The sequence below is a fragment of the Myotis brandtii genome, unplaced genomic scaffold (assembly GCF_000412655.1).
Source record: "Myotis brandtii unplaced genomic scaffold, ASM41265v1 scaffold1044, whole genome shotgun sequence".
Taxonomy (NCBI): Eukaryota; Metazoa; Chordata; class Mammalia; order Chiroptera; family Vespertilionidae; genus Myotis; species Myotis brandtii.
The window spans coordinates 170,860-186,502 of record NW_005353514.1 but is presented as its reverse complement, the minus strand read 5'-3'; the positions used below and the strand labels follow the sequence as shown (position 1 = coordinate 186,502).

At 41.8% G+C, this 15,643-nt stretch overlaps 1 protein-coding gene across 1 annotated transcript in view; it reads left to right on the top strand.

Annotated features, from left to right (window-relative positions):
• Positions 1-1,036: 1,036 nt before the first annotated feature.
• Positions 1,037-15,643, top strand: part of MYRFL (myelin regulatory factor-like) — a 124,218-nt gene continuing 109,611 nt past the window's right edge. Inside the window, exon 1 of the mRNA XM_005856748.2 lies at positions 1,037-1,612. Coding sequence (XP_005856810.1) covers positions 1,567-1,612 — 46 coding nt within the window. The 5' untranslated portion in view covers positions 1,037-1,566. The remainder of the gene's footprint in view (positions 1,613-15,643) is intronic.

The window sequence follows — 15,643 nt, the reverse complement described above, 5'->3', positions numbered from 1 at the left end:
ATCAGCCCTGGCTGATATGGCTCAGTGGATAGAGCATTGTCTTGCACACCTAAGGGTCTTGGGTTGGATTCCCAGTCAAGGGCATGTACCTGGATTGCAGGTTCAATTCCCGGCCCTGGTCCAGGAATTGAACCAGAAGACAACCAATTGATGTTTCTCTCTCAGTTCTCTCTCTCTCTCTCTCTCTCTATCTCTATCTATCTATCTATCTCTCTCTTTCTCTGTCCCTTCCACTCTCTCTAAAAAAAAAAAAATCAATGGGAAAAATATCCTCAGGTGAGGATGAACAACAACAATAAAAAGAAAGCAAAACAAAAAATCATAAAAAAATAAAAGATATTTTTGGACAGTGGTGGAAATTATATATGAGCTATCAGTATCAAATTGATGTTGCATTTTTGGGTATGATAATCATAATATTATGATTATGTGGGAGGGCATCCTTATTTGTGAGGAGACATATACAGAATTATTTCTGAGTGAAATGTCAAGATGTCAGCAACTTATTTTCAAATGGCTCAGCCAACAAAGTATATCAATATATCCAGAAAGAAAAGGCAAGAGTGGGAAAATATTAGCAATTAGTAAATCTAGATGAAGAGGATGAGGCATTTCATGGTACTATCCTTTCAGTTTTCTAGAGGTTAAAAACTTTTTCAAAATAAAAAGTTTGGGAAAAAGGAAAAAAGAAAGGGGGCTGAGAGAACTGGTTTAATTTCCTAATTGTATTTTTAGGCTATCATTAAGTAAATGAATAGTTAAGCTGTGAGAACCAAACATTTATTTGGGTTTCACGCTTTATATTTGAGAGTAAAACCAGCTGGTAATGAAACATAAACTCGCTTGCAAAAATGATCAAATCAGAAATGCAGTTTTATTGCTCATAAGAGGGACTTCTCTTACTTTACGGTTTATACTTTTCAGAGAGAATAAACTCCTTGGGACATAAACTAGATGTGTATCAAGCAGCATAAGTTTTTGCTGTGAGTGAATTTAAAAATACTGAACAAATCCTAATTTTTCGCTGTCACAAACCTGTCTCAATGATCTGCTCTGCTGGGTATCTGTCAAAGTGATTGTGCTGATTTGCCCCTTTCTCTGGGTGGAAAACCCCGCCCTGGATCTTTGCTTGGTTGTGAGGAAACCCATCTGATAGAGGGGGAGACAGAGGTGCATTGGTGTGACCGGACAGCTAGGAGATAAGACTCTGCATTTATTGCCCGTTTATGTAACTACATGTGTCACTGAGGACAAAGGTCCTTAAAACAAAGGCGAGAGGCAGAGGAGAAACACTTCCCCACAGTAAGATCGATGGACTTGCCACCACTTCCCTCTTCGGACATTTTTTTCCCCTGCGTGGTTGAATGTCCTTCTGGTTTTACAATCATTTGGAGAACTTAACCATCTCTCTGGGTCTCTGGGCACAACTCGATGCTGAAGACACACTTCCCTCCAGCGAAAAGAAAATGAAGATTTTTCGGGAGCACTCCTAGCCTGGACTCACCGGGACAGCTGGACTCCCACTCCTGACAGCCCTGTCGGGGAGGAGGCAGCCCGGCCAGCACCATGGAGGTGGAGGGCGAGAGCGAGGCCTTGCAGCAGTTTTTCGAAGGTAAGAGGCCAGTTGCCAACACGGAGTTCCTGCCCCTGAGAAAGGGCACCGCTCACTGCCAGGGAGGCACCTTCTGCGACTCACTCACACTTGGCCTTGGAAGAAATGCTGTCGTCTTGACGGCCCTAACATTGAAGTGGAGGTTTATTTGCTGTGTTTGCTGTAAAAATCAATGGTATAGGTAGTGATTTAAAAGCAAAAGCAGGGTTTCCTTCTCATAGCCTAGTTTTAAAAAAATCAAGGATCAGCTCATCTGTTACTAGTATTTGTGTCCTGTGCTAGACCTTATTCCTTCTGATTCCTTTAAACATTAAACAGCCTGAAAGAGCAGAGGGAGCCCTCTCCCCTCATTCCCATCTTTATTTTTCACAGCAATTTAAAAAGGTGTAACCGGATAATGATTTGCTTTTGAATTAAATATCTTTTTCTCCGAGGGAGAGGTGCACTGTAGGACATGGCTAGGCAGATTTCATTCCTCCCCAAACCCTAAAAACAGCAGCAGCGTCTCACCTTTAGTTGGGGTGATATTCTGACGGCGGGTCTGTTGAAAATGTCAGTAAGGACTGACTCCACGTCAGAGCGGCTTTAGTTTCTTACCAGTTAGCCACGCGCAGACTTCTGTGAAGGGAACGTGGCCACAGCTTTTACACATTCCAGGGCGATTCCCAGGCGGGAGTGTGAGAAGAATGGAGGGCCGACCTGCTCATTCACAGAAGCCCGAGGGCAATTAGCAGCATATTGAGGAAGTGCTTTTGGAGTTTCTTGGGATTAGTAAAGTGTCTGACAAGTGCTAGATGTTTACAGGTCGAATGGAACTGACCCAAGGCCGGACAGTGATGAACACTGAAGAGCAGTCAGACCAAAGAAATAGTGAGATTCTAGGCCCCTAACAGGAGTCAACACAATACCGTAGTTTCTTGGTAGTGGCCTGGATTTTGCCAGAGTGGTGAGAAGAAATGTAAGACCAAGAGATTATTGAGTTATCTCAGCCTGTGATCCAACCCATCCAGTGTTCTGTCTCTGACAGTGTCCAAGTCAGGGTGCCCACCTGGGTCATGCTTGGCACACAGTGGGCACCCTAATGTTGCTGGATTGTTATTGCCTGATTTTACATCCTATGTAACTTTCATTCCAGCAGTAGATAGCAAGCTCCAGGCTACAGTTACATCTGCTTTATTTTAGAGAAACCACAATTCATTTTACAAATGCAAAGAGTCTACTTGATTTCTTTCCTGATCTGGAGAAGACCTGAAAAGTTTATCTGGTCTACCTTCCTTTTTATGAAAGTGCTATTATACCCAGGATCTTATACTGTGCTTGTCTGTACTATTTTCAGAAGTTTCTGGGGATATAGTTTCCATGAGTTCCCTGTGTAGCTTATTACAATATCTGATTATTATAATAGTATCTTTCTTAACCCAAATCAAACTCTGTTGTTCCATGAAGCCTTTTTTTATGAGGGCAGGGGAGTCATTTTTCCCTGGAAAGAGAATAAAATGGTCAGTGTTTTCCTTGTATTATATTTGAGTGGATAGATGGAGAAAATGGTAGACTTTCGGCATAAAAATGGAGGCAATAGATGATGTGATCCCCATCACCTGAAAATTATACAAATAGTTGTCAATTTTTATTACCTACTATTCAGCAAATATTGATCACCTACTGTGTGCCAAGTCCAATAATCACCTCTTTGAAGCTTTTTCCTTAGATTGTAATGATTTTCTTTCTCAAGTATTTCTTAGAATGAGGACAGCAAAACTAGAATGATATTCTGATGAGAAGGGCCAGTTTGCATGTCGTGTTCCTGTAGATATGTCAGTTTCTAAATAATTGCAATCTTGTATGAAGAATTAAGATCTGACAATCAAGAAAAGTTTTGGCAATTTGTTACCCACTTGAAAGCTGTTTTGTTTTTTTTTTCATTTCCTCAGACTCTTTGTTCTAAGAAACTAAGCTCTAAATAATGTATTTTTCCTTATGAACACTTTTAAAAAATATATATTTTATTGATTTTTTTACAGAGAGGAAGGGAGAGGGATAGAGAATTAGAAACATCGATGAGAGAGAAACATCTATCAGCTGCCTCCTGCACACCTCCTACTGGGGATGTGCCCGCAACCAAGGTACATGCCCTTGACCGGAATCAAACCTTGGACCTTTCAGTCCACAGGCTGACGCTCTATCCACTGAACCAAACCGGTTAGGGCTTTTAAAACTATCTGAATTGCCCTGGCAGACACCAAGGTTGCAGGTTTGATCCCCGGTCAGAGCACATACAAGAATCAACCAATGAATGCATACATAAGTGAAACAAAAAGTTGATGTCTCTCTCTCTCACCTTCCTCTCTCTCTAAAATCAATCAATCAATCAAATTTTTAAAAATATCTGCATTGACAATACCATCCTAAATTAATGGCCTTAATTGTCAAAGCCATTAAGATCTTAGTTTTTATTTTAAAGTTTTAAATATGACCTTACATTCTCAATTTGCTTTCTTATGGGTATTTCCTTTGGACTACTTTGGTATCAGAGGACTCATCTTTTATTCCCATGCTTTTTAGAATAGTTTAAAAACTGCCTTGAGAAGAGTCTTTTGTTATTCATTATATTTGATCTTGAAAGAGGAAATTTCCTGAATTGTTGAGAAGCTATTTAGCTCATTCTCTTTGTAATGTCCTGAAGTAGGTTTTCAAATGTTTCTTGACTGATCATGAAAGCAAAAAAGGAGATTCCTGCCCTGAGAGGAGTGTGAAGAACTACTAGAGAGGCTTCAGGGAGGAAAGCAGAATTGTTGAGTAGTAGAGAGATGCAGCTTGGAAAAGTGCCTATGTGGTGTCTGTGTATAGTAGACACTCAATAATATTTATAGAATAAGTCAGTGGTCGGCAAATTGAGGCTCAGCAAACTGCGGCTCACGAGCCACATGCGGCTCTTTGGCCCCTTGAGTGTGGCTCTTCCACAAAATACCGACTTCTGCGCATGGGCCACGAAGTGCGCCCGCACGTGGTATTTTGTGGAAGAGCCACACTCAAGGGGCCAAAGAGCCACATGTGGCTTGTGAGCCGCAGTTTGCAGACCACGGGAATAAGTGAATGAAAGAATTGTGCAAAGGACTATTCTATGCAACTAATAGCTATTAAACTTAAACTCTAGATGCAGAGAACCAGGCAAGTCAAATATAGGAAGAGGAAAACTTGTGCAGTAGCAGAAAAGTCCAGTGAATAGAACAAAAAGAGGCTGTTGAGACCTAGTATTGCGAGTGGGAAGCCTCAGGTTCCATCATTATCAGAAATAAAATAGTAAATGCCTTAAGTGGGCCCTGTATGTTATTTCTGCAGGTGTGAAGCCAGCTCTGATTGGTTGATGTTCCTGAATCCCTGTGAGAGCGATCAGAAGCTCTGAACAGTGAAACAGTACCAGGATTGGCCATGGGCAAGATTGTCTTGTGGATAAAGGATATCTTTGGCCTCAGACCAGTCTCTCAATTCTTCACCTTCCCTTCACTTTGGGACCAGCACTTTCTTACCCTCTCAGACAACCAGCACCTTTATGGTCTCTTCCTTCTGTCTCAGTAAAACCTGAGCTTGCTCAGAAGGTACAAATAGCAAGTGGCCTCCCACCTTACATTTCTATAGAGTCTTGTATTCCAGGCGCTTTCATAGAATGCAAAGCTGTTTTGATTAAATGAGTCAAGAAAAGTTACCTTCTCTAAGGGTAGGTTTGGTTGATCTCTAATGGTAGATTTTTATTTTATTTTTTTGATTAAATAATAGTTTATCTAACATTTAGTGTGGCCCAAAATTGGCCACGATAAAGTCAGAAAACATTTTAGCCAGAAGACTTAAAAAGACAAACACAACAAACTGACAGTACCACCTGGGTAACTCTCAGCCCTGAGGTTTGATAATGTCAATTTTTATTCTATTGTTGCCCATTATTTTCATGTGTCATGCCGGACGTAATCGGATGGTGGCATTTTAGACGTCATGTTGCATCCGAGCATCTCCGAAATGATCTCGAGGCAGAAGCTCCTTGTTTATTAGTGAGGCTGCCTCTGCTTCTGTGTGGAGACAGCATGGACTTTCCCAGGAGACTGAGAACGAGAACATGCCAAGGACAAGCCTGCCAGATCATGCAAGCGGTTTAGGATTATCTGAACATTTCTCTCTGATGTGCGCAGGTGGTTAGAAACTACGTTGCCATGGCACAAAGCACCACAACAAAGGTGTGGGCTTGGTGCCACTGAGAAGCAATCCCTTTTCTTCTTTCATGCTGGGATCCCCAAGGAGAAGGCGATTTAATTAGAATTTAACATGTGCCCTAAGTAGGTCAGAGCTAAACCCCGTCCCCTGCAAACACCCTGCATTGGAGACCTGCCAGGATTATCACCATCTCTAGGGAATCTTGGAACCAAACCACCATAACAGACCCTCTGGAAGGAGGCTCCTGAGAGGAGGCTCCAACAACTTCTTTGGGGGTACTGATGTTGTCATCTTTTCAATTTCAGAGTGAGAATTAGGTTTCTGGAAGATTCCACAAGATCTTGGAAGCTACACTTTCAACATATAAGCAATTTTGGAAAATATAGATAACTTAAAACAAGAGGATTGTTTTCACTGTAATATGACCATCTATATATATAAAGAGCCAGGGGCCGTCACATCCGAAACAACCGAACGAACGACTGAACAGGCTGAGTGGGGCCACCAGGCCAGCAGGGGGGTTAGTGAGGGACAACCAAATGACTAAACACCAAGCTGCGTGGGTTGACCAGGCCGGCAGTGAAGACAGCATGTGTCATGCCGGATGTAATTGGGTGGTGGGGTACCAGGCTGGCAGAGGGGGGCCGTATGGGGTGACCACGCTGGTGGGGGGGGCAGTTGGGGGCGACCAGGCTGGCCGGGAGAGGGGCAGTTGGGGGCCACCAGGCCGGCAGGGGGAGCAGTTAGGAGCCAGCAGTCCCAGATTGTGAAAGGGATGTCTGACTGCCAGTTTAGGCCCCATCCCACAGGGGTCCCAGATTAGAAGGGGGGAAGGCCGGGCTGAGGGACCTTCCCCACCCCCCGCATGAATTTTGTGCACGGGGCCTCTAGTCTATATATATAAAAGCCTAATATGCAAAGTGTCCCCTCGGGAGTTTGACCGACTGGGAGTTTGATTGCTTGCTATGACATTCGCTGACCTCCAGGGGACAGTGCAGAATGAAGGAAGGCCCTGGCTGGCAGCCAGCAGCTGGGGAAGGGAGGCCCCAGCCAGCAGCCGGCAGCCGCTAGGGACCCTACCCATGCACAAATTTTGTGCACTGGGCCTCTAGTTTAGTGATAACAGGTGTTCACAGTTTAGTGTCAATTTTGTGTGTGTGTTTTAAAAACAAAAATGGGATTATACTATATTTTAATAATGATTTTTTTTATGGAATAGAGAGTGAATATCTCGTCATATAATTACTTATTCATCGATAACAATGGCAAAATCTGGCCTGCAGCATGATTTTGTAAACAAAGTTTTATTGGAATGCACTCATTCATTAACAGATTACCTATGGCTGCTTTGATGCTATGATGGCAGAGCTGAGTGGTAGCAACAGAGACCACTCAGAATCGAAAATATTTGTTATCTGGCTCTTTATGAAAAAATATTTGCTAACCCTTGTTCTAGAACCCAATTAATGATAATAATTGTTATTTATTGAGGATTTACAGTGTGCTGGGTATAGAATCATAGTCATCCTGTGTGTGAATCCTGGCTCTGCTTTTTACTACCTCTGGGATGATGGATAAGTAAACCTATGCGGGTCTTAGTTTTCTTATTTTTAAAATGGGGATAATTGTATTTTCTCATAAAGTGGTTGTAAAGTGCTATGCCTGGCACAGAAAGCTCAATAAGTGTTAGTTATTGTTATTCTCATTGTTTCTTTATTATCATTTCCTTTGTTTAGCATCAAAGCAGCCTTGTGAAGGATTTTTTTTTAAATTATATTTTATTGATTTTTTACAGAGAGCAATGGAGAGGGATAGAGAGTTAGAAACATCGATGAGAGAGAAAAATCAATCAGCTGCCTCCTGCACACTCCCCACTGGGGACGTGCCCACAACCAAGGTACATGCCCTTGACCGGAATCGAACCTGGGACCCTTGAGTCCGCAGGCCAATGCTCTATCCACTGAGCCAAACCGGTTAGGCCTTGTGAAGGATTTTTATATTCCTGAGGGAAACACAAGGCCAACAGAGGTTAAATAACTTACTTCAGGGTCATCCAGGTAGTAAGTGGCTGTGAGGTCATCATTTATTCCTTTCCTTTGCTTATTCCATCAACCAGTTGAAATGAGCCAGATGCTGCCCCAATGGGTAGAGATTCAGTGGTGACCAAGTAGAGTCCTTGCCCCAAAGCGGCTCCTCCTTTGGAAGGAGGAACCTAAAGGAAGAAGACAATAAAGAGATAAACAAATAAATACGTTGATTTTAGATAGTCATTAATTATGAAGAAAATAAAACCAAATACTGGTGGAGACTGATGAAGGGAGGAAGAGTGGGTTACTAAGGTAAGGCAATCGTGAAAGGCTTCTGAGAAGAAGACATTCAAACTGAGGCCTGAATAATGACTGGGAGCAAGGTACCCATCAGTCATCATCCATCATCCATTGGAAGAGCATTCTAGACAATGGGAACACCTGAGCTTGGAGAGGCCAGGGCAAGGATGGAGTAGGGTTAGGGGGCAATGGCAGGAGCAGGGGACAGTATTGAGTGAAAGTGGTGGGAGTGATGTCAGAGTTTGGATTTTTATTCCTAGTGTGACAGGAAACCAGTGGAGAGTTTTAAGCAATACAAGCAAGACTTGCAGATGAATGGAATATGGGAGTGAGGAAGGCTGAGGAATTAGAGATGATGCCTACTAGGTATTGGCATCAATATTGGTTCAATTTGATTTGGCTTCTGCCTTGACTTACTCTTATGAATTTTTTCCTAATTGCTTGATCACATTAAAAATCTTCATCCCATTGCCTAGCTAGTGTGGCTCAGTGGTTGAGCATTAACCCATGAACTGGGAGATCATGGTTTGATTCCGGTCAGGGCACATGCCTGGGTTGGGAGCTTGATCCTTAGTAGGGGGTGTGCAGGAGGCACCTGATTGATGATTCTCTCTCATCAATGATGTTTCTATCTCTCTTTCCTTCTCTCTTTCTCTCTCTGAAATCAGGAAGAAGAAAAAAAGAGGGAAAAAATGTAAAAAAAAACCCCAAAAAACCTTCAACCTCTCACCTTTCTGGCATTCTCTCTAGGCTTTGTCACCATCACCCATTGTTCACTCAGGGAAACATTGTTTACTCCCTTGTTTGATTCCATGGCATCTTCCCTTCTGGGTCCCATTCAGCATCTCTGTGTCCTCTCAGGCTCCTTCAGGAGTTCTCCTTCCTCCTCTGATACCTGAGAGTCCTATTTCAGAAACTCTTTTATTTGAGCACCTAAGCTTGTCCTGAATGGTTTCATTTATTCCCATGGATCAGCATATCCCAAACTCTATTGTCAAGTTCCAGACCCATATTTACAGCTGCTTAAAGTACTATGTATGTGTATGGGTGTCCCTCAGTTTCCCCAAATCAGCACATTCAAAGTGGAACTCATTATCCTTTGCCTCCTTGCCTTTATTCTCCACTTCCTCCTGTATTCTCTTCACTCTCCAACAAACCTCCCGAATTAGAAAGGAAGGTGTCACTCTTGACAACTCCTCTTATACTCATAGCTAATCATTGCTGCAGTCTGTTGCTTCAACCTCAGAAATGTCTTTCAGTTGTAACCTGCCCTTTATCTGAAAGGTCATCTCTTGCCAGCACCTCCTAAGTTCTCTCCTGTGCTAATCACCTTCCATTCACTTTTGGCTCAGAAGGATGCCATTGTTTAAACATTTCTGTTGACTCTCCATTGCCTGAGCTTAGCATGATGGTCCCAATGTAACATTCCAGGCATCCTTATCTCCGGGGACTGCCCCGTAATCACATCTGCTAGAGGCAGTTTGATGTAACTGGTTCACAGCATGTTCCAGGGCCAGAGTTCTAATCTTGACTCTACCCCTTAAAAGCTGTGATCTTGGGCAAGTTAATTAATCTCTCTGTACCTCAGTTCTTTATCTATAAAATTGGGTTAATATCAGTATCTATCTAACTGGGCTAAGGTGAAGGTTAAATTATTCAATATGCATAAGGTTCAGGACAATACCTCGATTACTATGTGCCTGTTATTATCATCGAGAGTTCTAATCTTGACTCTACCCCTTAAAAGCTGTGATCTTGGGCAAGTTAATTAATCTCTCTGTACCTCAGTTCTTTATCTATAAAATTGGGTTAATATCAGTATCTATCTAACTGGGCTAAGGTGAAGGTTAAATTATTCAATATGCATAAGGTTCAGGACAATACCTCGATTACTATGTGCCTGTTATCATCATAGATATTATTATTATCTATCCCCCAGGTACACTTTTCATGGTTCCTTGAAAATACCCTGCCCTTTCGTAACATTGGGTCTTTGACTGTGCCTTTTGCCCATGCACTTTCCTACTTCATCTAGCAAACTTCTGTGGGCAAAGTTAGAAGCAAAATTCTCCATGCTTCTATAACACTTCGTCCATACCTTTGATGTGCACCCTTCACATCGAAGTTCAATTTATGTGTTTACATATCTGTCTCCCACAGAAGACAATTAATTCCAGCTAGGTAAGTACCTGATTTTCATCATCTTTGCAGGCTTAGGGTCTTGAATGTAGAGTTACTAACTAACTAACTAACTAACTAACCAACTTGAATACATGTTAAATGAATAAGATTCCTGACCACAAAGCAGGGGCCTTATTGGCATTATATAAAGGTTTGTGCTCCTTCTCTTATAGATATTTTACTATCAGAATCAACTCGGGAGCAAGTCAGCTCCTCAGCAATGCTTTTTATGTAGATTACTTTTGGATCTGGGACCCATAGTCGTGATCTTCCCCCAGGAGTGGTACGTCTGTTTCTTTATCAGCAGGAAAGGAATAAAGAATGGAGGTGGTGTGGTGCGCAGTAAGACACATGGCAGAGATGCTAACTGAGGGCGGAGGAATTCAAAATCCAAGTCCATAACTGAGAGGTTCAGGCTGCAACTCAAACCGGGTTATGACCTGAGAATCAGCATCAAAGCTTGTGAGTCACCAGGAGATGTTAGGAGTCAAAGAGAGGAGTGGAAGCTCTAGTCCTGAGCAAACGTAAAGGTCCAGGCACCAGGACACCAGTCAAGGTTAGAGGAATGATCACGGAGATTGTCTGATCACAGCGTCTTTCTCAGCTGTATTTGATGGGACACCCACATCAGTTCTAGAAATCGGGCACTATTACAAGCCACACACCTTAACCCTGAGCTCCTGACTCCAGCCTGCACGGGTGGTGATGAGTGACATGGCGTTGGAGCAGAGGCTTTGTCAGAGCACTGCGTGGTGCAAGGCAAAAATCTCTAGAGCAGTGGTTCTCAACCTTCCTAATGCTGCGACCCTTTAATACAGTTCCTCATGTTGTGGTGACCCCCAACCATAAAATTATTTTCGTTGTTACTTCATAACTGTAATTTTGTTACTGTAAACAATATGTAATTATATGTGTTTTCTGATGGTCTTAGGCGGCCCAAAGGGGTCGCGACCCACAGGTTGAGAACCGCTGCTCTAGAGGGAATGGAGGCAGCTGGGTGGGTGTGCTCACAGGTGCAGTAGACAGTATTAACTCTCAACAGTAGTTAGAGCACAGCTTACCCTGGGTTCAAATCCCACCTCTCCTGAGGATTTAAGATACTGCTTTGGTAAATGACTTGCCCCTCTGAGACTGTTTCCTGTCTATCAAATGTAAACTTAATAGGAGAGGAATGTGAGTTAAATAAGATGATGTATACATGTTTAATGAATAAGATTCTTGACCACAAAGAATCTGCTAACATACAGTTATTGCCCAATGAAGTGGCATTGTCAGTGTTCTATAGTAAAGACAAATGTTTATTCTTTTAAAGGAACTCCCTGAAGCAACCATCAGTAAGAAAACCACTACCGTTTAATGAACACTTGACTTTTTGTAGGACATTGTATTAAGACCTTTAGCTGTATTAATTCTTAATTTGCACAACAAAATGAACAGGCAGATAATATTGTCACCATTTTAGAGGTGAAGAAAGAGAAATTCAGAGAAGGTTTGTACCTTGCCCGAGGTAGCACAGCTATTGTGCTTCAGAGCTTGGAGTTGGACAAAAGTCTCTCTTTCTCCAAAGGCCTGTGCTCCTAGACACTGTGCAGGGTCTTCTAAACAGGTTGCAAGGGAACATCTGTAGAGTAACTGTGGAACTTAGGGCTCCTGTTAAAATAACCAGGGCTGTGTGTGTGTGTGTGTGAGAGAGAGAGAGAGAGAGAGAGAGAGAGAATTTGCATGTAATTCCATTCTGTAGATGAAATTATTCTGGACTGCTAGCAGTTGGTACCATCTGGCATTTTTTGTCAAGGCCCAGCTCTAGCACCGTAAGATGAGGTGTTCGTGGTTTAACGACAATGGTTTATGTTCATGGAGCAAGCAGCTACAGAAACTCAAAAGATAAGGCTACTAATAAGAATGCAAAGATCTGCTTGGTGCATAACACAAATCCATAGCGGGAACTGAGGCAGCTGGGTTTACTTGGAAGTGTAGTAGAAAATAACTCTCAATCTTGTCCTTTTTGGTAACCAGACTCAGGACAAAAAGCCCAGCAATATTGTACCCTGATATTTGATTAGCAGTATAAGAAACAATTGCCATACACAGCAATGGAAACTAGTGTGTTTTAAGAAGAACCTCATATACTTTGATAGTTGGAAATACTGTCACTCCCATAGGATTAAACTGATCAACATCCTCAAATATCAGGAGCTGAGAAATATGCTTCCAAGGAATTGCTATGGTGTGTGTTTGATGGCCTCGGCCTTGGTTCAGGCAGACCTGGGTTTGAATCCTGGTTTCTCCGTTTCTTCATTTTTCAGCATTGGGTCAATTATAAAAGTTCCCGTTTTCTCCATCTGTAAAGTAGGGGTAATAATGCCTACCTCTTAGGTGTGTGAGGATTAATGGTAAAATGCAGAAATGATAGTTATTGATCTTTAGTATAACATTTGCAAGTATGAAGGAACCAAATTGCTTGCTTTATTCTGAAACAAGAACGAGTACAAGCTACATATACAGTGTGTCCCAAAATAATGTATACTGTACTCACTTTAACAGCTGACAACTCAATTGGTGTTTCTTTCTTTTCAGATTTAATCCGTTGGGATTAATAATGGCAGCCAACGTTGTATATATTTTGGGGGACATCATATATCTCAACACATTTCTTTCTCAAAGAAACACTATTGACTCCAGGGAGTTATTACAACTTCTACATGTTCACAGTCATTCCAGAGTCTTTATAATCATAAAATCCATTTATAGCCTTTAGTTGCCAAGCAACAAAGGACAAAGTACTGAGCATTTCCATTTATTGCAGGGGAAAAAAGATTCAGCTTTTCCATGTTAGTCCTGAAATCAAGAAAAGACAGGCAGGGAAACTTAATACCATGTTTCCAGGGTTAGTGGCATTCCTTGTTTGGGGGTAGAATCAAAGCTGAAAGGGTACCTTGTCATTATTGCTCTAGGCTATTCAGGAACAGGGCTTATATTCTGTGCTGCTCTCACTGTAAGGGAACTGGTCCTTTGATCTCTTAATGGTCTTTTGGGAAAGGCTGGGGTGATGCAACATACAGATGAGAAATATTACGTGAGGACCTTCATAACTACTGGCCTCAAACAGGTCATGCAACCATACACTGGCAGGGGTGGGGAACTGGCTGTGCGACACATAACTGAACTAAATTCTTCACTTCTTTGGAAGGTGTGTTGATGTAAGAATGTCCAAAACTGCCGAGAATTTTTATGAGTTTATTTGAGCCAAACTGATGACAGACTCTGGGGAGCCAGATCTCTAATGCTCCAGAGATGAACAGTTTTACAGCTTCTTTTGTGCATTTGGAATTAAGGAGGGAAGTTAAGGAAGATTACGTAGAGGTGGGAGAAAGCAAGTTGGGATTGGATTACAGGATAGTTAATGAGATTATTTGCCCTCCTGTGGGTGGTTATGACTTATTTCCAAGGTGCACAGAAACAATGGACAGGTGTTGTTTAAGGCAAAGATAAGCCTTTTAAGTTGTATGCCTGGGGCAGGACTACCCACCAGGACCTGCCCAGATCACCCTGTGAAGTTACTTTCCATAGAACCCCTTTTTTTCTCCACAAGTATCAAAGCTTTCAATTACTGCTGTGTTGTTCTTTGTTGTTGTTGTTGTTTTTGTCCGTGGATAATCAGTAAGGGCTGAAATTAAAAAAAGAATAGAAAGAATATATTATTATTTAAAATCCTGTAAAGTATTCTAATATAGCTTATAGTTTTAAAAGCTCTTAAAAACATGATGGAAAACTTTTTTTTTTTTTTTTTTTTTGCATAGCTCTTTCTCTATTCGTGCGTATTAAAACAGTGCAAAAGCAGATTATCTTTGCCCTGACTGGTTTGGCTCAGTGGATAGAGCATTGGCCTGTGGACTGAAGGGTCCTGGGTTCAATTCCGGTCAAGGGCATGTACCTTGGTTGTGGGCACATCCTCAGTAGGAGGTGTGCAGGAGGCAGCTGATCGATGTTTCTAACTCTCCCTCTCCCTTCCTCTCTGTAAAAAATCAATAAAATATATATATTTTTTAAAAAGCAGGTTATCTTTTTTTAAATGTTTAATCAGCTTTACTCAAGATAGCCAAAAACTGCCCTGGTTGGTTTGCTCTGTGGTTAGAGCGTTGGCCCTGGGACTGAAGGATTGCAAGTTCAATTCCCCATCAAAGCATGTACCTCGGTTGCAGATTTGATCCCTGGCCCTAATTGGGGCACATGTGGGAGGCAACCAGTCAATGTATCTCACTCACATTGATGTTTATCTCTCTCCCCGACACCTCCTCTCTAAAAAAACAATGGGAAAAAATATCCTCGGGTGAGAATTAAAAAAAAAGAAGCTAGCCCCAAACTAAAACACCCAAATTTTCATTAAGAAAAAAATGAATAAACAAATTATGCATATTCATACAATAAAATACTCAACTATAAAAAATAAACTACTGATTGGTAACATAACGCCATGGATGAATTTTAAAATTTTCATGTTTACAATTTTACAAAATAGTGTTCTGAAATATACTAAGGAGCATCTACTTATGATTCTATTATGCTCGATTCAAGAACAGGTAAAACCAAGCTATGATGACAGAAATCAGAACAGCAGTTCCAGAGGCAGATTTTTGGAAAAGGTGTGAGGCACCTTTCTGAGGTCAGAGAGTTTCTTGGTTGGAATTTGACTCGCCTGGTCCTCATATGCATTCTGCCTGTGCGGTGGGATTCTATAGATGCAAACAACAAAGACAATGATCCTTTTTCTCTCCCCTTGTTGGGTTAGGAAAGCTTTGAAACAAATCTACGAAGTCACATAACATATTTTAAATGCTGGAAGAGGCACAAAGGACACTGACAAATGTTCCTATATAATTAAAGGCTAATATTAATATGCAAATTGTCCCCTCGGGAGTTCGACCACTCTCTATGACGAACACTGACCACAAGGGGGTAGTGTGGAACGAAGGAAGGCCCCAGCTGGCAGCCAGAAGGCCCCCATCGGCCCTGATCGCCAGCCAGGCCTAGGGACCTTACAAGAATTTTGTGCACCAGGCCTCTAGTTTCTTATAAATTCTACATAGTAACAGCTAGTCAAAGGCTCTTCTGCTGAGAGTAAATGTCCTTTGGGACAATTTTGTGCGTGAATATAAAAGAATAAGATCTAGCTGTTAGCATGACTAGGCTGATTCCAACTGATCAGAAGAGAGGCACTTTAAAGTCTATAATTCACACATCTCAAGAAGTGTGCCTAAAGCATTTGAAGAACTACAATATTCTCCTCTCCTCTCCTCTCCTCTCCTCTCCTCTCCTCTCC